General features: G+C 34.9%; 1 protein-coding gene across 1 annotated transcript; it reads left to right on the forward strand.

Annotated features, from left to right (window-relative positions):
- Positions 1-6,312: 6,312 nt before the first annotated feature.
- LOC110686506 (translation initiation factor IF-2, chloroplastic-like) lies at positions 6,313-19,129 on the forward strand. Its single transcript, XM_021863128.1, has 12 exons — positions 6,313-8,275; positions 8,368-8,400; positions 8,859-8,972; positions 9,183-9,332; positions 9,598-9,696; positions 10,370-10,432; positions 11,351-11,506; positions 11,586-11,651; positions 12,008-12,244; positions 15,001-15,276; positions 17,862-18,050; positions 18,607-19,129. The coding sequence occupies exons 1-12, from the start codon at positions 6,782-6,784 to the stop codon at positions 18,766-18,768; spliced, it is 3,039 nt and encodes a 1,012-aa protein (XP_021718820.1). The 5' UTR covers positions 6,313-6,781; the 3' UTR covers positions 18,769-19,129.
- The last annotated feature ends 3,032 nt before the right edge of the window (positions 19,130-22,161 follow it).

A 22,161-nucleotide genomic window follows, 5' to 3' on the forward strand; every position in this document is an offset into this window, starting at 1 on the left:
ATAAAGATACAGAAGATGAATAAGGTTGAATAAGGTAATTCCTATATCAATTATCTCTAAAGTAAAAGTAAATTAAATCTAATCTAAATAAATAAAAAAGAGTTTAAAGTAAACCTATTAGCTCAAGTGGTAGAGCACTATGCGGATGCATAGAGATGTAGGTTCGATTCCTACATAGGTTATCTTAAAAAGTAATTATAAAACACTCTAAAGTTATTCAAAATACATCAAAAGTAAATCAAAATATCCCAAAAGTAAGTAGAAAAACTAAAAACGTAAATTAATATATCTCTAAAGTAAATCAAAATAACTATTAAAAGAAATCAAAAGTAGAGCAAAATATGTCAGAAGTAAATAATAATTACTCTAAAGTAAATAAATAATGTTAAAAAGTAAATCAAAATATTATTGAAGTAAATCAAATTAGCTCTAAAGTATACGAATAATAAATTATCTTGAAGTGATAAATGACTAAGGAAACTTTGTTATAACACATAAACTCCAAGTCATTTGACTTTCATATCTTTACAAGATGAGTCAAATTTTAAGAAACAAATATATTGAGTTTGATATAGAGGTTTTCAAATTAAAAGTAAATAAAACTATATCTAATGTAAACAAAAAAGGAATATGATCAAAAGTAAATAACTAAACTTTATTACGAATTATAATCTTTAGATTACACAAACCTACGTGGAATTTGAACCCACATCTTTTGTGCAATTGCACAAGGCTCTACCAATTGAGCTAGTAGGCTAATATATATTTAACATTAAAAAAAATCAAAAGTAAATAAAAAAATATCAAACGTAAATCAAAACGTCTATACAGTATGCGTAGTAAACTCGTGAGGGGTTAGAAACTCTATATCATTTCCAGCAGCTCAAATAAATAGATTAATAGAACTATAAGTAACAATTCCCCTTAAATTTTGAAGTTGATTCTATCACCAATGATGCAGCAAGGAAGGGCAAACAATAAATAAAGGTAGAAGACAAAAAACCAAACATCAAGTAACAAGACCACAATGGATCCATATTAATGTTGGGTTTCGTAGCGACCAACAATACGCAGAAGAGAAACTCACCCAAGATCCGCCCACTAATTAAAGCTATATCTAACCATACAATCATATAATTAAACAACAAAATAAAGAGAAAGGGAAATGACATTCTTACCCTCGACGCGTGCTTCGCTCCTATAGAGCTCGGACTTCAAAGCCTTAGCTCCGCAAGTGCGTGAGCCTCCGACGGAGTCCACCCTCGAGACCCGACCCGAACGGCCTCTACCCCGAAGGTTAGTCGAGCCTAGACCAAGAAAAGACTAGAATATTGCGAACTTAAAGGTTTTCTCACCTATGGGGAGATGCCTTATTGAGTTAAACTCAAGTGAGTTTTCCCAAACCCAAAACTTGGGTATTTATAGGGAAAGGAGACTTGATCTCCCTTCTCCCATCAATGTGAGAGATTTGCATTTTTCCACCAATTTATTTTAATAAAAAACAAATTAAAATACAAAGCAATCAACAAGCTCCAAGTGGCAAAGGGAAAGGAATAGTAGGTGAGGACCATTCAATGGGGGGACCAAATCCCCTTGCTCACCAAGCAAGCCCTTGAAATCGGTCCCTACACGAAACCGGCATCACCACGCCACTTAGCTGGCTTGCAGCCTACCTTGGCTGCCAAGGCTGCCAGTTGGCGCGTAGCACCAAGGTTGAGCAGCCCACCCATCCAGCACGCAACATACGTACAGCCAGCCAGCACACACGCATGCAATGTTGCTGCTTGGTGCGTGCTGTTGCTTGGTGCTGCTACGCTAGCATGCACAGCCCAGCCAGCTTGCACGCTGCTGCGATGTTGCTGCTTGGTGCTGCTCGCTAGCAAGCACGCACAGCTACGCACACACACACACACACACAGCACGCTGCCAGCAATGCGTGTGTTGTGCGAGTGCGATGATGTTGCTGCTATGCGATGCCCAGCATGCACAGCCCATAGCACAAGCACGCATAGCGTGTTGTTGTGCGAGTGTTATGTGTTGCATGCTTGCGGTATGCCTAGTGACGTACATGGCATCTTAAGCTAGCCTAGCACTCGCATTGCTAGGCAAATGCGAGGCTATGGCTTAGCTCTAACTTGTCGCTTGCTTGATTTCTCATCTCGTTGAATTCTAAATTCGACTCAACTTACGACGCTCGGTTTCGACACTTTAAGCTCGATGTCCGACGTCTTTGTTCGTAATATTTTAATGACTCATCTAATCCTTCGGATTGATTCGTCAACTTGGATCGATTATTCGATTGGGTTCGACCCGAAGGGTTCAGTCAAGATTAAGCTGTAATATCAATTATACATTAATATTACTAATAGGAAGAGGCCTCCGCCTAGGCATTCCGATCACTTGACCTCACTGAAGAATTAGCTTTCTAATAATTTCGAACCCTCTATCAGAATAATACACTTGTTGGAAGGACACCATTCCTTTCAATCTCCCACTTGTCCTTCTAGACAAGTGTGCAATTAGTGTATAGCCTTTTTCCTATGTCACTTAATGTCTCTTCATGAACTATAAGGTAAGATTCTTCGTCATCCTTATTAAGTCCAGAAGTGTTTCTCAATTCCCGTGTTCGACTGTCAATAAGCAGATGATTTCCAAAATCCATATGAGCAGGACCATGCATTTTCACAGTCTTGCTCTTCGACACTACATTTTTAATCTAATACAACGGTGCAAAATTAGCTAATACAATGGCTAATTTCATACCGTTGTATTAGATGTAGTCTAATACAACGGTTTATACTAAAATAGGTCTAATACAACGGTTTATACTAACCGTTGTATTAGATAAACTCATCCGTTGTATTAGCTCAGCTAATACAATGGATTGAGGAGTCTAATACAACAGATTGAAGAAACCGTTGTATTAGACCCTCTTGGGCTTTTTTTCTTGGGCCTTTTATTCTCTCTTATTCGCTCATTATCTCATTCACTCTCATTTTCATTCCGCTCTCTCTCGAAACCTCTCTGTCTCCCCTCATTCTCTCTCTCTCTCTTTCTCACCCTCTCTCGCCTCCCATTCTCTATCTCTCCTCAACTCTCTCGTCTACCCTCTCTCTTTCTTCTCAACTCCCTCATTCTGGGTTTTTTTTTCGTTTTCTTGATTCTTCATTCGTTTTATTCATTTTTTTGTTGGTTTTTTCGAATTCTTGTTTTTTTTTCGTTTTTCTGGGTTTTTATATTTTTTTCTGGGTTTTTATTTGGGTTTTTTTTCTGGGTGTTTCTGGGTTTTTATATTTTTTTTTCTCGGTTTTTTCTTGATTTTTTTCGTTTTTTTCGTTTTCAGATCTATGTTTTCGTTTTGTTGTTTCATTTTCAGATCTATGTTCTCCAGATCTTTGTTTCGTTTATAAGGTATTATCCGTTGTTTTTTTTTGTTTTTTAGATCGTTTGCACATCTTGTTTTCGTTTTCTTGTTTTCGTCTTCGTTTTTCTTGTTTTCAGATCGTTTTTTGTTTTTTAATCGTATTTCAGATCGGTTTTTTTTTTTCGTTTATCAGATCATTTTTTAGATCTTGTTTTTGTCTTCGTTTTTCGTTTTTTTGTTCTTGTTTTTTTAGATCGTTTTTTTGTTCGATTTCTGGGTTTTTTTCTAGGCTCGATTTCGTTTTTTCTGGGTTCGTTTTTTGTTGTTTTTTCGATTTTTGGGATCCTTTTTTCTAGGTTCAATTTCGATTTCAATTTTTTCGATTTCGATTTCGGTTTTTTTCGATTTCGATTTCGATTTCGTTTTTTCTAGGTACGTTTTTTTGTTTGTTTTTTCTGGGTTCGATTTCGTTTTTTCAAGGTTCGTGTTTTTTGTTTGATTTCTGGGTTTTTTTTTTCAGATCTGGGTTCGATTTCTGGGTTTTTTTTTTTTTTTTTTCAAATTTTCATTTTTCAGATATTCGTTTTCAGATTTTTCAATTTTTCGTTCTTCGTTTTTCGTTTTTCAATTTTTCATATCTTAGTTTTTCAGATTTTCAAATTCTAATCATCCAGAGATACAATACCAAAATTAAGATGCAAAGTTGCAAACTAAGAAGACATTGATCAGTTGACACTTCTGGACTTGGACAATCTGGATAGGACTTGGACAAAAGACCTAATACAACGGAAGAAAGATCTAATATAACGAATTGGGGAGCAATCCGTTGTATTAGGTTCAGTTATTCCAAAAAAAGAAGAAAGGAACCTAATCCAACGGATTGGGCAATCCGTTGGATTAGGTTCCTTTTACCGTTGTATTAGACCTAATCCAACCCTAGCAAATGTGACGGTTGCTAGCCGTTGTATTAGGCTTAATACAACAGTTTTTAACACCTAATACAACGGAAATAGGGGTTGGATTATCTCTCAAATGTAGTAGTGCGAGAGGCCTTGTAAACAACAAAGACATGTTCTCTATTGTTAATAGGGGGACATTCTCAGTCTTGCATTGTTAGCTTTCCTTACTAAGATGACCTAGCCGCCCAAGTGTTGCCGTTATAATCCCCATTTACGGCAGACGTTTGACAACATGAAAACTGACTAGTACTTAAACAAGAGAACCTACAATACTCATGGTCAAGGAAAAAGGTTCCGATAGCTATAATGAGAAATATACTTATGACGATTTTAAATCTCTTAAAGTATTCTCATAGGTCGATCCGGTATAGTTCCAAACCAATACTTGTGTAAATGATTTATGACAATCAAGTCCTCATAGCACAAGAAACGGTGCTATAAATCATACTACACACTAATCTCAAGTGGTCATTAATCGTCCATCATTTAAATGACCTTGATTAGGAATAATTATCGATTGAAATATTCAATGTTTGCTTAACAAGTGTTTCTTTATCCAAGACATTGTCTTAATACCCTGTTTTGAATATTCTCAGGTGATGTCGGTTTTGTGTGGGGACCGATTTCAAGGGCTTGCTTGGTGAGCAAGGGGATTTGGTCCCCCCCCCTTTGAATGGTCCTCACCTACTCTTCCTTTCCCTTTGCCACTTGGAGCTTGTTAATTGCTTTGCATTTTAATTTGTTTTTGATTAAAATAAATTGGTGGAAAAATGCAAATCTTCCACATCGATGGGAGAAGGGAGATCAAGTCTCCTTTCCCTATAAATACCCAAGTTTTGGGTTTGGAAAAAATCACTTGAGTTGAACTTAATAAGGCATATCCCTATAGGTGAGAAAACCTTTAAGTTCGTAATACTCTAGTCTTTTCTTGGTCTAGGCCTGACTAACTTTCGGGGTAGAGACCGTTCTGGTCGGGTCTTGAGGGTGGACTCCGTCGGAGGCTCACGCACTTGCGGAGCTAAGGCTTTGAAGTCTGAGCTCTATAGGAGTGAAACACGCGTGGAGGGTAAGAATGCCATTTCTCTTTCTCTTTCTTTTGTTGTTTAATTATGTGATTGCACTGTTAGTTGCTTTAATTAGTGGGCGGGTCTTGGGCGGGTTTCTCTTTCGCGTAGTGTTGGACGCTGCGAAACCCAACAACGGTATCGGAGCCACGCTCATTTTAATTATTGTAACTAATAATTAATTGAGGTGATTTAAAATGGATTTAAATTCTGGTTTTGCTTTCTAATTAGATTAGAAGCTCGTTTTAATTAGTTTTAATCTCGTATTTTACTAATTTTGGCTCACGAACCCAGATTTTGACTCAAAAATAGTGATTTTTGGGTGGAATCAATGTTCTAAATCGTTTTTGACCCTCTTTGAAAACTGTCTAGAAGCCAAAATCCACCCAAAAACATGTTTTTCGAGGGGTTTTTCGTTTTTGACGAAATTTTTTAAATCTGTAAACCTTGATTAATTATGGCATGTTAAAGGTAGATTAAATATATGGTTGCATCACTAATCTACTGCAATTATAAACCTTATTAAGCATGTTTATGAAGTCATAATTGGTGCTTATCTTGGTGAGTTCATTTTTCATATAAACTTGAAATTTTCACATTTTTGCAAATAAATTGCTTCAAGTGTGAATGTTTATGGTGAACTTGCAATTTTGCTGATTTTGCAGAGTGGTGTTATTTCCAATCGCAAAAGTGAAACCACTTAATTATGGTTAACACTTCAGCCTGCAACGTTTGCAAATGGGTTGAAAGGAGTTAACTCTATGTGATAAGCAAAGGACCTTCAAACCCCTAACTAAAGACGCAAAAAGATAATTATACCCCATGATAAACGCTCCAGATTTATCACCGAGATCAACCTGGCCAGCTAAAAAAAAACAAAAGAAATCGAAGATTGAAAATAAAAAGCCTTATCACGAAAATTCAATTTGACAGGTAGAGAAAGAGCCACACAAGCTTTTGTAGACCTCTCTTAGCCAGATACCGCTCAACTCACCTCACCTCACCTTCTTTCTTACCATCCGCCTATTTTCTTCTTCTTATTTTTCGACCTCAAAAATTTTCCTGATTTCATTCTAGCCATAATAAGGTACGGTTTTTTTTTTTTTTTGGTTCTTATGAACTCACGTAATATCTCAATTCAAACACTTTATACTCCAATAAATTTAGCATTTTCTTATTCTGGGTTGTTCATTTTATCCTTAAATTTTGCATACTTATCTGTTTGTTCAGTGAATAGTGTATGATTCTTTTGGGACTGTAATGCCACTTTGTTAAGTAGTTTATAGTTGGGTTTACAAGAATTTGTGCTGTTGTTTTGAAATTCTTATATTTGGGATTGATTGGTTGCAAATTCTGATGATTAAAATCCTTAATCTTTAAGAACAATTATAATAATGGCAACAATGGCTTCCTTAGTGACTTTGGGAAGCTCTGGAACGAGTTGTTCAGGAAATCTGGAGGTTTCCTTTTCATTAGTTAATAAAATTTCGATTCCTAGAAGGGTTTGTAGTTGTAATTTTCGGCATTTAGGAGGGGGGAGGAGATGGCAATATGTATCGGTGTGTAAGCTTTCTATTGTTACTGATTACATTTCTGAGCAAGGAAATGCTGTTTCTCTTGAAAATACATATAAAGGGAGTAAAGATGAGGACCTTATCTTGAAGCCTTCTCCTAAACCGGTACTAAAATCGGGGTCTAATGGGAATCATAAATTGGGGGAAAATTCGGTAGGTTGGGAGGAATCAAAAATTGATGCAGGCTCAAGTAATGGGAAATTAGGTAATGTGGAGGAGAAGAAGAAGGTAATTGAATCACTAGATGAGGTATTAGAGAAGGCTGAGAGACTAGAAACCGGAAGCTCGGAATTAGATAGTACAAATGAGAGCAAACCTGTAAATAAACCATCTCCCAGTGTAAGTACTTCAACAAATGGTAAACCTGTAAATAGTTCGGCTAAAGGGAAGCCTAGCGCTGGGAAGAGTGTTTGGCGAAAAGGGAATCCAGTTGCCACGGTGCAAAAAGTAGTAAAAGAACCTCCTAAGATTGAAAAGGTTGAGAAAACGGAAAGTAGGACTAAGGGAGAAGAAAAGTTAGACAATCAATCACCTCAGACCTTGAGACCTCCATTGCCACCGCAGAGGCCTGATATCAAGTTGCAGGCAAGGCCGTCTGTGGCTCCTCCACCAGTGCCGAAAAAGCCGGTTTTGAAGGATGTGGGAATGTCCTCCGCAGTTGATGGGAAGGACCAGGCTGTGAAATCGAAAGAGAGAAAACCAATTTTGGTTGACAAATTTGCCTCAAAGAAAACAGCTGTTGATCCAATGATTGCTCAAGCTGTAATTGCCCCACCTAAACCTGCGAAAATACCTTCAGGAAAGTTTAAAGATGACTACAAGAAGAAGGGTGTTACAGCTGGTGGAGCAAAGAGGCGTATGGTTAATGATGATGATATGCATGAAGATACTTCAGAACTTGGAGTATCCATTGCTGGTGCTACAGCACGAAAAGGGAGGAAATGGAGTAAGGCAAGTCGTAAAGCTGCTAGACGTCAAGCAGCGAGAGATGCAGCTCCTGTCAAAGTGGATATTTTAGAGGTTGGAGAAAAGGGCATGTCAACGGAAGAATTGGCAGACAACTTGGCTATCAGTGAAGGTGAAATTCTTGGTTACCTATATTCCAAGGGGATTAAACCTGATGGGGTACAAACTCTCGATAAGGAAATGGTAAAGATGATCTGTGAACGGTATGAAGTTGATGTTTTGGATGCGATTTCTGATGAATTGGGAGATATGGCTCGGAAAACGGAAGCTTTTGATGAAGATGACCTCGACAAACTTGAAGATAGGCCTCCTGTGCTTACTATCATGGGTCATGTTGATCATGGAAAGGTGAGTAGATGACAATCTCTGTAAAAAATTTGTCATTAAGATTGCTCATTTCTTACAAGCAACTATCTAACATGGTTGGTCTATCTTGGCAGACAACGCTCCTGGATTATATACGAAAGAGCAAGGTAAACGTTCAACCAAAGCATTGACTGTGTTTGTATTTTTGTCATTATAGCTGCATTTATAACGTCTCAAAACAAGAGTTTTTGGTTCTAGCAGATGATAATTTTACTTTCATCCTTCCCTTATCTATAGAATGTCTTTCCGTACAGAAGTATATTCTTAGCTGTACAGAAGTATTACTCTTTCCGTTATGCTATGTATCATATAATAATTACTCATAAGACTATGCATTAAGTGTTATCTATAGAATGTCTATTTGGTCTATCCATTAGTCTATTATTTATTAATGTCTTTACTTCATTCGAGTTTATAACTGCGTAATTAGGTTTTCTGTGCAAGTTTGCAATGAAGGGTGTCATAGCTGAATATATAATTATTTTAAGAAATTATCCATGCCAAACCTTGTTTCAAATGCATGGATCTGTTGGGATATGATATTAGATTTTACTTTATTTTGCAGGTTGCAGCTTCTGAAGCAGGAGGGATTACACAAGGGATTGGAGCTTATAAAGTGGATGTACCAGTTGATGGCAAGTTGCTACCTTGTGTCTTTCTCGACACTCCTGGTCACGAGGTTAACTGAAGGCCCCACTCTAATTTTAATTCATAAGTCAATTTGGTATTATGTTGGCTTATTTTTTCATATATGCTCCAAACCTGCTCTGTTAACAAGCAGAGTATATGATAATTTATCCCGTGGCACATATGTCTGCGAATAATTAATTGTTATGAATCAGTTGCATCAATCATGTTAATTGATGTATTTTACATTTTCCTTCTGTAGGCTTTTGGGGCAATGAGGGCTCGTGGAGCAAGAGTGACGGATATAGCTATTATTGTTGTAGCTGCTGATGATGGGATCCGTCCTCAAACAAATGAAGCCATAGCACATGCGAAAGCAGCTGGTGTACCTATTGTGGTTGCAATTAATAAGGTAACCATCATACTCATAGCAGGTTCTTTTTGGTAGTTATTGAGTACACAATATAGCCTAAATTTCAACCGGACCTTCTAAGGATTGATGTTGGACAGTTGGACACTATCTTGAAAATTATGTATCCTTGTAGCGTGGAATTGGCATAGGTTGTGAACATGTGTTTAGGATTGCTTGAATTAAACTGGTTGACTTGTTATGTTTGCATTTTAATGCGCATTTAAATTTTAGTTAGTTTATCTTAACTAATTCTTTTTGGTTACAGATAGACAAAGATGGGGCTAATCCTGATCGTGTCATGCAAGACCTTTCATCAATTGGTTTGATGGCAGAGGATTGGGGTGGTGATATCCCAATGGTCAAGGTATTTTTAGTAATAAAAAATTAAATAATTTCCCTGAATTTTTATCTACTACAACAATTTGACCAGTACTTTTGGCGGGACATAGCTTTGACCATTAATATTCATAATTGTGTAATAGTAATTATTATAAAAATTAATACTTCTTTCGTTCCTTTTTATTTGTCCCACGGAGTACTTGGAATCTAATATTTTAAAGATAGATACATACTTTAAAACATAGTCATGTGGGATCTTATTAGATTCGTCGATTTTTGATATCCAAATATATAATTTTATATTTGTTTGTAATACGTAGCCTAAGATATTTTAAACACAATATTTCATTGGAAACCATGCAAATTTCAAATAGGACTGTTAAAAAGAAACAGAGGAAGTATTATGGAAATATACATCGTGACCAATCCAACAACATATTTCACAAAAAGGGCATTATGTATATTTGTAAAATAATCAATTCAAAGTTAGTGTATAAATTATGCAAAAGTCAAAATGTTACTTTTAAAAAGAAAATCAAAGGGAGTATAAAAAAATATTTTTTCAATGAATATCCTTTGGCAGCTACTTTTTTTTTTTCCTTTTATTTTCTAATTCGTATATATTAGGGTGTGTAAGGGGGTTGGTAGGGGCGGGGGGGTGTTCAGAGGATGCTCATCCTTGTATCTCCATATTACAGATCAGTGCACTGAAAGGTGAAAACGTGGATGAATTACTAGAGACAGCCATGCTTGTTGCAGAGGTAAGATAAAGCTAATGGTTCTTATTTAAGATTGATTTCAATTCTTGGTTACACTATTAATAGTAACTTACAATGTCGTATACTTCTGAATGACTCTTACTGTTTCTGGCTTACTCATTTCTGCACATCTTTATTGTTATCAAGTTTTGAAGGAAAGGGATTTTAGTTTGAGACAAATATATTCATCTGCTAATGTACACTTTAAATTAGTAGAAGCTGTTATTTCTTCATTAGTTCTTTGTAATAATATGAATTGGAATTCTATATTAGGTTGGTGAACTCATTGTCTCTAAAATTCATTGCATAACAGAAATACACCTAGATATCAAGGTAGTAAACCAAGGCCGATTATCCTGAGCATTTTAAAGTTACGTTACTTACATATACTCTTGTCTCTCTAAAAGTTTACTCACTCTGTCCCACAGCTTACTCATTACTTTTGATCCATGATTTTAGGAGAAATATGATGGCGGGAATGTGTTGAGAAAATCATGCATATTTTAACACAGTGGAAAATTTTAAATATTTAATATAAGAAGATAATTATTTGGATTTTCAATATATATTGTGAGTTGTCGTATATGGTATTCAATGAGACAATGAATATGTTTCTTTAGGTAGTTTCCTGTATGTTGTATCCTTAATTTGGTTATCCTTTTTAAATGTCCTGTATTGCTGTATATGCAACTCTGATGCAGATGAGGGGTCTTGTCTTCTTACATGATGCATAATTATGTCTTGTCTTCTTACACTTGATTGTTCTTGTGTTAATTCCTTGCTAGCTTTACACACTCCTTTGCTTATTAACCTGTAGCTATGTTTGAAGAGATCCTTACACCCTTACCTACACACTGTCACTTCATAGTTTTATCTCTCTTTCTTATATTGTTCTTTTCTCTTTCCGTGTTATGTTTGAAGCTGCAAGAGTTAAAGGCAAATCCTCACAGGAGTGCAAAAGGCACTGTAATTGAAGCTGGTCTTGATAAATCAAAAGGACCTATTGCCACTTTTATTGTGCAGAAAGGCACCTTAAGAAAAGGGGATACAATTGTCTGTGGTGAAGCATTTGGGAAGGTTGGTAACAATTGCTGTGAACTTTAGTTCTTGGAGAGTTACCGTTAGACATTTACTCACTTGTTTTTTCTGATTGAAGGTGCGTGCCTTATTTGATCATGGAGGGAATCGTGTGGATGAAGCTGGTCCATCTATCCCTGTTCAGGTTTGCTTTTATGCATAGCTGTTTTTGATTCGTGTGGTTTTTTTTTCCTGGTGATGCTTTACCATCTCCAAAAAATGAAACCAACTATGGTAATTAACAACCACAATTATAAGAATATTTGGGTATCTAAAAATGTATGGCAAATTTGCCAATGCAAACTATTTTCTAGTTGATTCCCATGATGCCATTACCAATTTGCCAGTATGTATCACTGCCTACCCAACAGGACGCAAGTGCACAAAAGACTAACCTAAGAGTCCTTTTGAACCAGTTTTTCTAAAAATGTACCTTTGTGGCTTATTGGACGGACCACTTCTCCGACAATATCTTCTTACCTACGAGCAAATTCTTACCAGGTTATAGGATTGAATAATGTTCCATTCGCTGGTGATGAGTTTGAAGTAGTGAGTTCTCTTGACATAGCTCGTGAAAAGGCAGAGGCTCGTGCAGTCTCTATAAGGGATGAGCGCATAGCTACTAAGGCTGGAGATGGTAAGGTTACCTTGTCATCTTTGGCTTCAGCAGTTTCATCTGGGAAGATGGCTGGTTTGGACTTGCACCAGCTAAATATTATTCTAAAGGTTGATCTCCAGGTAAGGTGTCCATTTTTTTCTTGCCATACTAATTTTTAATGATGTATGCGTGATGGTTTTTTTTTTTGCGATAAGTGATTGGGGGTTTGAGTATCAGGGGATGGACTGATTTATTTATTTTTTTATGTTCATATATTTATGTTCATATGTTTATTGTTTCGAAGTTTGTGTATGTTTTCAACATAGTCTTCACTTTTCATTTATTTATTTATTATTTAATAATTAGCATGCCATTAGTTTGTCATTGCCCTTAATTTCCACCTTAGTGCCTAATCCAGGATTCATTGGCTTGAAAAAACCGGCTGTAGTATGGTTAATTCCCTAACAAATTTTTTGGGATGCTATAGGTTCTTATGGTTTGGTAATTTGGTTTAGAAAATGGCAATTCTTGTATGGTAAAAACTGGCGGAGTCTTGATAACGTTTGAAATGCATAGGTTATCCAAGATTAATTATATGTTTCATGTGAATAAGTTTTTGATCCATAACTCCATTGCATGGTGTTTTGCTTGTTAAGATGGGAAACAAGTTGTGCAGATTCAAATTGTATTGCTTGTCTAGCGTTGTATGTGAAACTTAAGTTCAACCTCATCACTACAGTATAATAACCTGATGAAAACAAAGCAGTTCTAATGATCCTTCTATTTGTATATTTCTGAACCAAAAATCTAGGTATCTCTTTTAGGATGATGTTCAATCTCTAAAAGATATTAGGGAGAATTTGATTAAGCAGTGAACTCGATCTATCTTTCACTTTTCAGTTTTAGAGCTTGTACTTGACTGACTTTCTGGTTACCGTGGATATTAAACTACTACCTTCATGCTATTTGAGAGAGAAGGGAAAGGAAAGGAGAAATTTAGGCTTGTGACACGTTGATTTATTTTCAAATGGCACACCTCATGCATTTGAAGAAAACATGTATATGGGCTATATGCTATGTAAAAAAGGAAAACATACAGGAGCACCACATTAGATAATATACTTCGTAGTTCGTATATTATATCACTATTATGGATTTGAAGGCCACTATAGTAAAATAACCCTTAATTTTATTTTATTACAATCCCTCTTAGTGATTAGAATATCTGGGAGAGAGACAGAGATTATAACTAAAGCTCTCAAATCTTGTAATCTTTGATAGGGGTGTTGGAGATTCTATAACATTGTTGAACAATGTAGAAAGGTGTTTCAGTCATGGTTAAAAGAAATGACGTCAACTAGCTGTCAAAATTCAATAATTCAATAGGGGTATGAAACACAGGTACCTGTCAAAATTCTCGGAATTGGGACCGAAGTATGTTGCAACAAGCTCCTCTAGATTTTGTTCGAAATTATATTGATTACGTTATCTGTTAATCTTATCTATTAACTTCCTCAAAAATGTTCCATGAGACCATGTTGCAAAAAAAATGGAGGAAGTATTACTTAGAATCACATACTAATAAGACAAGGGCTAATTTACCAGCTATGTTAAATTATCCTCAGTAAAGATTTAACTACAATAGGTATACAAACCATATTCCTGGGCTATATTGAATCTATAATATTCCTTGTTTACTTTCTTCATATTTAAATAGTCCCTTCCTGGGCTGTATTGAATCTATAACATTCCTTTATTTGATTCTGCAGAGGACTCAATGTTAAACCAGCCTTGAGTTCTTAACTGCAACCAAATTTTCAAAGTGGGTTTTAAGCTATCGTAATGCCTTAAGATAAATTGAAATAACATTTGTAGGTCTCAAAATTTAAATAAAATAAAATAAAGACGGCATCTTGATGTGTCGAAAGCTCCTTGAGGCATCTTAGAGGCAATGACCCTCTTCTTTAGTGGACAGTACATTTTAGACGACTCAAGCTGTTTGAGTATACCCAATTTTATACCCATAGATTCCTTTTATTTTTGTCTGAATACATAATTGGGATAATTCTTTATTTAAAGAGGTCATCCATTAGTGGCTATCTAAATCAAATTGGAGGTTATTATTTGTTATACTGCTTTCCTTGCACTGTCGTGCCGTGATCGTAAGGGAGTATTTGATCGTAAGGGATGGAGGAGGAAGATTTTTGTGGATGACTATACGGAATAATCACTTTTGGTTGATGTAGTCGACCCCGCTTATGGGATTAAGGCTTTGATTGATTGATGTATGATATTGAAGTTCTATCCCTTTAAATCATGAGCTGCTGCTGTATAAAAGTCTTTCACCCTTAGGCAGAGCTTTTAGTTTACTAATAACTCTGGATCAAAGACATGCTTGATTGGAGCTGACAGGCTTTAGATAATTTGGCATAATAATTTTATTGATTATGAATCTGGAGATTCTTATTGTAACATCACAATGAATATATATGTGGAATATACCTTTTTATGTATGTTCTTCAGAATGAGACCAAGGGATTTTCTCAGAAACATATCTTGTTATAGTAACAGCCTGACTTTCATAATGACTTGATTAGAGAATTGTGTATTTATTGGTTGACTTGATGTGCTTTTGGTTGTTTAGGATGCAGAACTATTAGTTAGCATGTGTCTGTTAGTTCTATAAGTAAACTTCTGCTTTTGGTTTCTTTTCTCCCTTTTTTTTTTTTTCCTGTTTTTTTAATAATTTATATTATATATATATATATATATATATAAATATATATATATATATATATATATATATATATATAATTTTTATTTTTTTTTTTTTTTTCTTAATATCATTGCGGGACGTTTCTCTTATCCATTTGCTATTTTGCACAACTTATTATAGGGCTCAATTGAAGCACTGAGACAGGCTCTGGAGGTTCTTCCTCAGGTTAATGTTTCTTTGAAGTTTCTCTTGCAAGCAACAGGAGATGTTAGTACTAGTGATGTTGATCTTGCAGTTGCTAGTCAAGCTATAATCTTGGGGTTCAATGTAAAGGCACCTGGTTCTGTTCAAAAATATGCGGATAACAGAGGTGTTGAGATTCGGCTATACAAAGTCATTTATGATCTAATTGATGATATGCGACGTGCAATGGAAGGATTGTTGGATCCTGTAGAGGTAATTTTGTTGAACTCTGCTAATTGGGGTACATGCATTTTGCGGATATATACATTCATGTTGTAGGGAATCTCGTTAGACATCTGGTGGTCTTTTGTTTGTGTTAATTTAATTTAATTTATATTTATATTTTGGGAGGGGGGAAGGGGTTGAGTACTGGATGGTGGTTGGATGAGGGTCTTGCAATACATAGCTGTTGTAATGAATGCCCAGTATTCTGAAAGATAAGACATTACCGGTTTGGCTTAAATTTCCTCTAGGTGAATAGATATAGGACGCACCTGTAAATTTCATGATATTGAACATACTAATTTAGCATAGAAGCTCTTAATGAAAATCAAAGATTAAATATTATTGGCACACCTATATGTTGCCCTTATTCAGTTATGAGTGGTACTGTCAATTTCGGACACAGGGTTACTATCCTAAAAATTGACATGAGTGTGGAAATATATATCTGATTATAAGCATCTCTTTTACAGCCTTTCTTTTACAGATAATTGTATCAACATTTGAAGTTTATAGTTTTTGTTAAAATTCTTTTATGTTCTTGTGTCAGCATATCTTCCTCCTTGTGGTTCCAAAATAACTGAGGTATCTAGTTGATTTAACTCTTGGCTAAGGAATTCATACTCGTTGAAGTGTGGAGTTTTGACGCAAGTATTTAGGTATATTGAAGAGTGAAAGTAACCTAGGTGTTTACGAGCCCTCTCCCTGTGTTTGTACATAAAAAGGCTCACCAGTGAGGAGTGGGATCATCAGTTGTCACTAGCTCATTACTAAAAGCAGAGTGTACACTAATTATGGATAGGGGTCAGGTATATAACATAATAAGGAATTAGTCCACCTTATCTACAAATTGACATCATTGATCAAAAGTATGGTATAGGTTTATCAAACATAGGTATTACACTTTGCTTTCCCTTATTTGAAACAATAATAGTCAGTTATCTAAGGTTTTGTGAAGTTGATGAAAATTATGTGTTGAAACTTCTATTGCCTTGGTAATTTATTACCCTTCTATTGCCTTGGTAATTTATTACCCTTCTATTGCCTTGGTAGTTTATTACCCGCTTCATCCCAACTCAGAATTAGGGCAAGAAACTTAAGGAGGGAAAAAAGTAGATAGAAAAAGTTAATCGGTGGATGTGGTCATGTGGGTCTTATGGTTACTGCTCATACAGCTCCTAGCCAGCAAGCAGTTAGCCTTCCTCTACAAAGAATGGTTCGTCTTCAATGCGGTCTGCTTTTTTTTTTTTTTCTTTTTTTTTTTTTTTTTTTTTTTTTATAGGAAATGCATTGGTATTCAAAGCTTTCAGTTACATTGAGTTGGTAATTTGAACTAAGAAGTAAATGTGCATTGATAAAGTTAGTGGTAGGTTATATATAATGAGAAAATTAGTCGAGTTGACAAAATTATGGAGTGTAGAAAATATAATTTCTGATCAAATTTTATGAGAATATTACATCAACTTGATAATTGTATGATATTATCAAGTAGACAAGTAGTCATGTTAAATATAGGGCACAAAAGATTATCTTCAAAAGACTTAGGTGCTTAAACATTGCTTCCTCCATGGGCTCCATCGTAAAATTACTTTTTGATTTTAGCTCATGTTTTAGAAGTATTAGTATGTATGTAAATTAAAAAAAAAAAAGTATAAGTTGACGGAGAGAAAGATAAAAATAGCAACATATAGGAAAAAATAAGAAGATTCATTCCCTCCATCTCAAAATTTCATTTTTTAAGAACAGGGCACTAAATATATGTTTCCAAAAGTCTTTGGTGCTTAAACATTATTCCCTCTATCTCAAAATAAACTTCATGGTTGGTTCGGCACAAGGTTTCATAATTGCTGTATGCTTGTAGATAAAATAGTTGAATAAAAATCTGCACATGAAGTGAAGAAAGAATGAGAAAGTACAGTAATGTTGGTATATTTTGGGATGGAGGGAGTATTTTAATAAAGGTATGTATTAGTAATAAATTTTACCTAATCATTGTTTACGGACAAATTACCAAAAAGCCCCATATGCTTTTCAACTAAGATCATAGTATATTTAGACTAGCCACAATTTTGTATGTGTTGATGTGTACAATCATGATGATATACTTGTATTAGATTCCATGATGAAAGTACCTTTGTTCCTGCTACTCCCTTTCTGCATTACATCTACTTATGAATTTTAAAGCTTTGTTACTGTTTTCATTATGACTGTTGCGACAATACTAACTCGGAATCTCATAAGATATGGAAAAAATAAAATAAATATCTCTTATTCAAGGGTTTGCTCAGCCCAATAAGCACTGATAAGTGCTATAAAAGAATGGAGTATTGTTAAACAAAAAGATTCCCTGAAGCTGTATTGCTTACGATGAAAGATTGTCATGTTGAAAGTAAGCATGCATATTGATATATGTCAACTTTAGTTATATATGGTTTACATGAACTGTTGTTTCCATCCTGGAATATACGTGTTCTTTTCTTGAAGTTTCTATTAATCTTTTTTCAGAATTGTGTTTGCGCTTCCATGTTTGAAATTTAAATTTCAGCGCTCAATAGTTCTATGGAATATGAATGTAGGAACAAGTTACAATTGGTGCAGCAGAAGTCCGGGCCACGTTTAGCAGTGGCAGTGGTCGTGTTGCTGGGTGCATGGTGACTGAGGGAAAAATTACTAAAGGCTGTGGGATTCGAGTTTTACGTAAGGGAAAAACTGTTCATGTTGGACCCCTTGATTCTTTGCGTCGAGTGAAGGAAACCGTGGAAGAGGTACTTATCGAATTTGCTTTTTTTCTACAGTTTAGATCACTGATGTTGGTAATGAGTAGGGGTTTGTCATTGGAGAAAACATCAAGTCACCTTTTCACCCCCATTTCTACATATCCTATTTTAATAACATTATAGAAATGAGAATAGTGCGTTTTTCGAGGTTGAAGTTCCTTCAATGGATACAGGTCCATTCTCGATTTCTACTTTCTGCCACGAGGCCTTGTGTGAACTAGGCTTACTGAATCGTAGTGTTTTATTGTTTTAGATGAAGGGTCATTTTCAAACAACCTCCTTGTTTGCAGGGAAGGAACCTATTTGAGGCATTAGGAATATTTTAATGTTGATCTCTCACTTCAATCTTCATGCTGTAAAAGCATGCTATCTCCCTTTAAGTGAAATCTAATTTGTAACCACTTACTAATATGTTCCTTCATTTCGTATTGAGCTTAGTATTTACTAAGTTTTTTCTTTTTATTATATTGGATAGACTCTTACATCGTTGCTTTGATTGCATATACATATTGCCTGTGGAAGTTAACAATTTCTCACTTTTCAGGTAAACAATGGGCTTGAATGTGGAATTGGATTGGTGGACTATGATGATTTTGAGGTTGGTGATAGACTTGAGGCATTCAATACAGTGCAAAAGAAACGAACCCTTGAGGAGGCTTCAGCTCAGGTAACAGCTGCTCTTGAAGGAACTAGCATGGCTCGATGAATATGAATGAACATAGTGCTCTTGTACAATATCAAGGCTAGACTGGTTATTTTACTTCAGCGAAGATATCAGCTCGCTCCTGCATCCTTGAAATTCCGAAAGCTATGATCTATTTGCTCCGAGCATTCGATCCTTTGCGGATGTTCAATGACCTGCTTGGCCAATTCTGTATGAGATCATGCTGTACATAAGTGGTATATGTGAATCACATCCATATGCTTCTCTCTAATGTAGTTGTCAAAATTCCTCCATATTTTTTTGCTGACAGCATTTTGTAACAGCTATAGTATCCACCTTGTAAAGGAAAAGATGTTCAAAATCATAAAGGAAAGAAGGTGAAACATTGCCTGCTTCAGTAACCATCTCTCCAAATTGTATATCTCACATTTTATTCACGCTAAAGTCTTCTCTGTCCGAAAGCCAACAGATAGATGCTATACCACAATTATTGAGAATTTCTTTACAAAATATCTTTTTCTAAAATTTCAAGCTCTTTTTAATTAGTTTTACATTTATTTTTTGGATTTTTTTTTTATATTTTTTTATAATTTTTTATATTGACAACAAATTTATGCACTCTTTCTCTTAAAAAAATAACATACAATAAAAATAAAGAAATTTTGACTTTTACGGCCACTATAAAGCATAATTTTTATTTTTGCTACCTATCTAAAAGTTTGTTTTATTTTACTACCACCACATTCACAAAAAAATAGATTTTGTTACCACTTAATAGTTTCCGTTAGTGGTTAAGCTATTAAATTTTTTTCTTCGTTTTGTGTGTTGAAAAATGTTTTGTTAAGGTTTTAGGAGGTTATTTTAGCTTTTAAGAAACCAAATTGAGCTCAGAATTGGTAAAAAAATAATGTAAATACCTCATTTTGCATGTAAAAAATCCATCAAGTTGCGTGCAATTATTCTTTTTGCCGTAAAAATTGCTCAGATAAGGTTTTAGGGGTCATTTTAATCCCTAAGATCCCAAATTGAGCTTAGAATAGACAAAAAATAGTGTTAATGTCTCATTTTGTGTGTTTAAATTGACATTATTAAGCTCGAAATTGAGATAATTAGACACGCAAAATGAGACATTTACATGATTTTTTGGTAATTCCAAATTCAATCTGGATCCTTAAGGGCTAACTGAACCTTAAAACCTTACCCGAGTAATATTCGCGGCAAAAAGAATAGTTGCATGCAAATAAATACATTTTGACACGTAAACTGAGGCATTTAGTTTTTTTTGCTAATTCCGGGCTCCATTTGGCTTTTTAAAGGATAGAATGACACTCTAAAATCTTAAGAGAAAATTTTTCAGCACGCGAATCAAGGAAAAAATAATGGCTGACCAGTAACTAGACCTGATCAATGGGCGGGGCATAAAAAATCAGCCCATTTATTGGGCCGAGCCTAGATTCGGGCCAAAATTTTCATGCCCAAAATGGTCGGGTCGTGCGGGCTTTTCTAGGCATTTTCGGGCCGGACCAAAAAAATGAATTAAAATACCAAAAAATGCATTCCCAAGCCCACAAAAAATATAAAAAATTCGGGCCAACCCAAACCCGACCCGATTTCAGTCCTAAAAATGCTGCCCGAAACCCGCCCAAAATCGGGCTGGGCTAGTTTTGATCAGCTCTACCACTAACGGAAACAATTAGGTGGTATCATTTTTTTTTTTTTGGTGGTAGTAAAATAAAATAAATTTTTTGATAGGTAGCAAGAATTAAATTGGTGCTTTTTAGTGGTAGTAAAAGTCAAATTTTCTTAAATATAAATATATGTACTTAACTTTTAAAATATATGCGAGAGAAAATCACAATTGTGTACATTATGTGATTAGTTTAATTAATGAAAAAGCAAGTGTTTGCTTTTATCTCTAACAAATCAAGTATAGAGGGAGATAATTAAAAATTTTGAATTTTTATTTCATGTATTTGAGGAAATTTTGTGAATAAGTACTATTTACTTATGCATTTTTTTCGGGCAACCACCTTTTATGGTCAAAGTTTGTGAACAATTATTTTAAACTTTGTTTATGTTTTGTGAACAGTATAAGTAGACAAAATGGTAATAGTTTCATTTTGGGGTCCATGTTGGGTTATACTCTAACATGTTGAGAGTTGTTAATGTAAATATTGTTCTTTACCAACAAGTCAAATCTCCAATCTTATTATAGGATATTTAAGGGCTGCCTGGATTGTTACTGTTTTAAAATTGATAACCTCGCTAACGTAACACATCAAATAAGTAAAGAGGTTATCCTAGAAAAAGTTTTAAAACAGCTGAATCATCAAAGAAATGAATAAGATAATCAATAACAAAAGATGTATACATTAATTAAAAGATAAAGTCATGGATTCAATTGTACTACAAAAAAAAAAAAAAGAATTACCTCAATTTTCAAAGAATTGAAACAAACGGACGATCTTCAATATATGCTAAATAAATTAAACTATCGCTTAGCTACTAAGCCAAGGGAAAACTAAGAAAATGCTAAAGAAGCTTAGAGAATAAAAATGCTTTGTTGGTTGATTAGTTGATTTCCTTCTTCTAAAGTCCTTCCTCTATTTATAGGCAAAGGCCCTATCAATATCTCCCCATGGTCTTCTTGTAACCGCTACTCAGTTCATTCTTCTTGGCGCTGGTAGCTGATTTGAATTTTACTCTAGCTGCACAAAGGCTGCTCCTTCTTGACTTTGGACTTGTTTACCTGGACCTGGTATTATCTTCAACATTCACTTGGATGATGATCCTTTCAGTGCAAGATTGTCTAACATTTAAAGCAAGGCATCCTTCATTTGGTCAACCCTTTGATCAAACTCCCCTAAACATGTCAAGGTCAATGCGGGTCAATAACATTTTAATTTTGAGTGGAACAAATGCCCTCCTAATTTGTATGGTTGATGACATTCTGAACCGTATAAATTAATAACTCTAGCTAGGCAATTTTAAGAAGTACTCCCTCTATATTTTATTACTTGCTCAATTTCTCAATGCGCGGAGTTTTAGGAGAAATAGTAGAAAGTAATAATATATGAAGGAAGTGGGGTTGGTGGAAGAATAAAGTATGATAGTTGGGAGAAAAGAAAATATGAAAATATTAAAGTATTATAGTGGGGGGTCCCACTAAGAGAGAAGAAATTAGTAAAATATTATTAAATGTTTCCAAAAAAAGAAAAGGAGTAAGTAATAAAATATGGCTGCAAAAGGAAAGTGAGGCAATTAATAAAATACAGAGGGAGTATTGAGACAATTTAATGCTATGATTAATAAGAAGGATTAATTAGAAAATAACACCACAAAATTCTACAAAAATGGATTATAACACCACCAAATCTAAAACTTTTATTATAACACCACAAAAAATCCCAAAAATTAGATTTCACCACCATGTAA

This window comes from Chenopodium quinoa, unplaced genomic scaffold (assembly GCF_001683475.1).
Source record: "Chenopodium quinoa cultivar QQ74 unplaced genomic scaffold, ASM168347v1, whole genome shotgun sequence".
Lineage (NCBI taxonomy): Eukaryota > Viridiplantae > Streptophyta > Magnoliopsida > Caryophyllales > Amaranthaceae > Chenopodium > Chenopodium quinoa.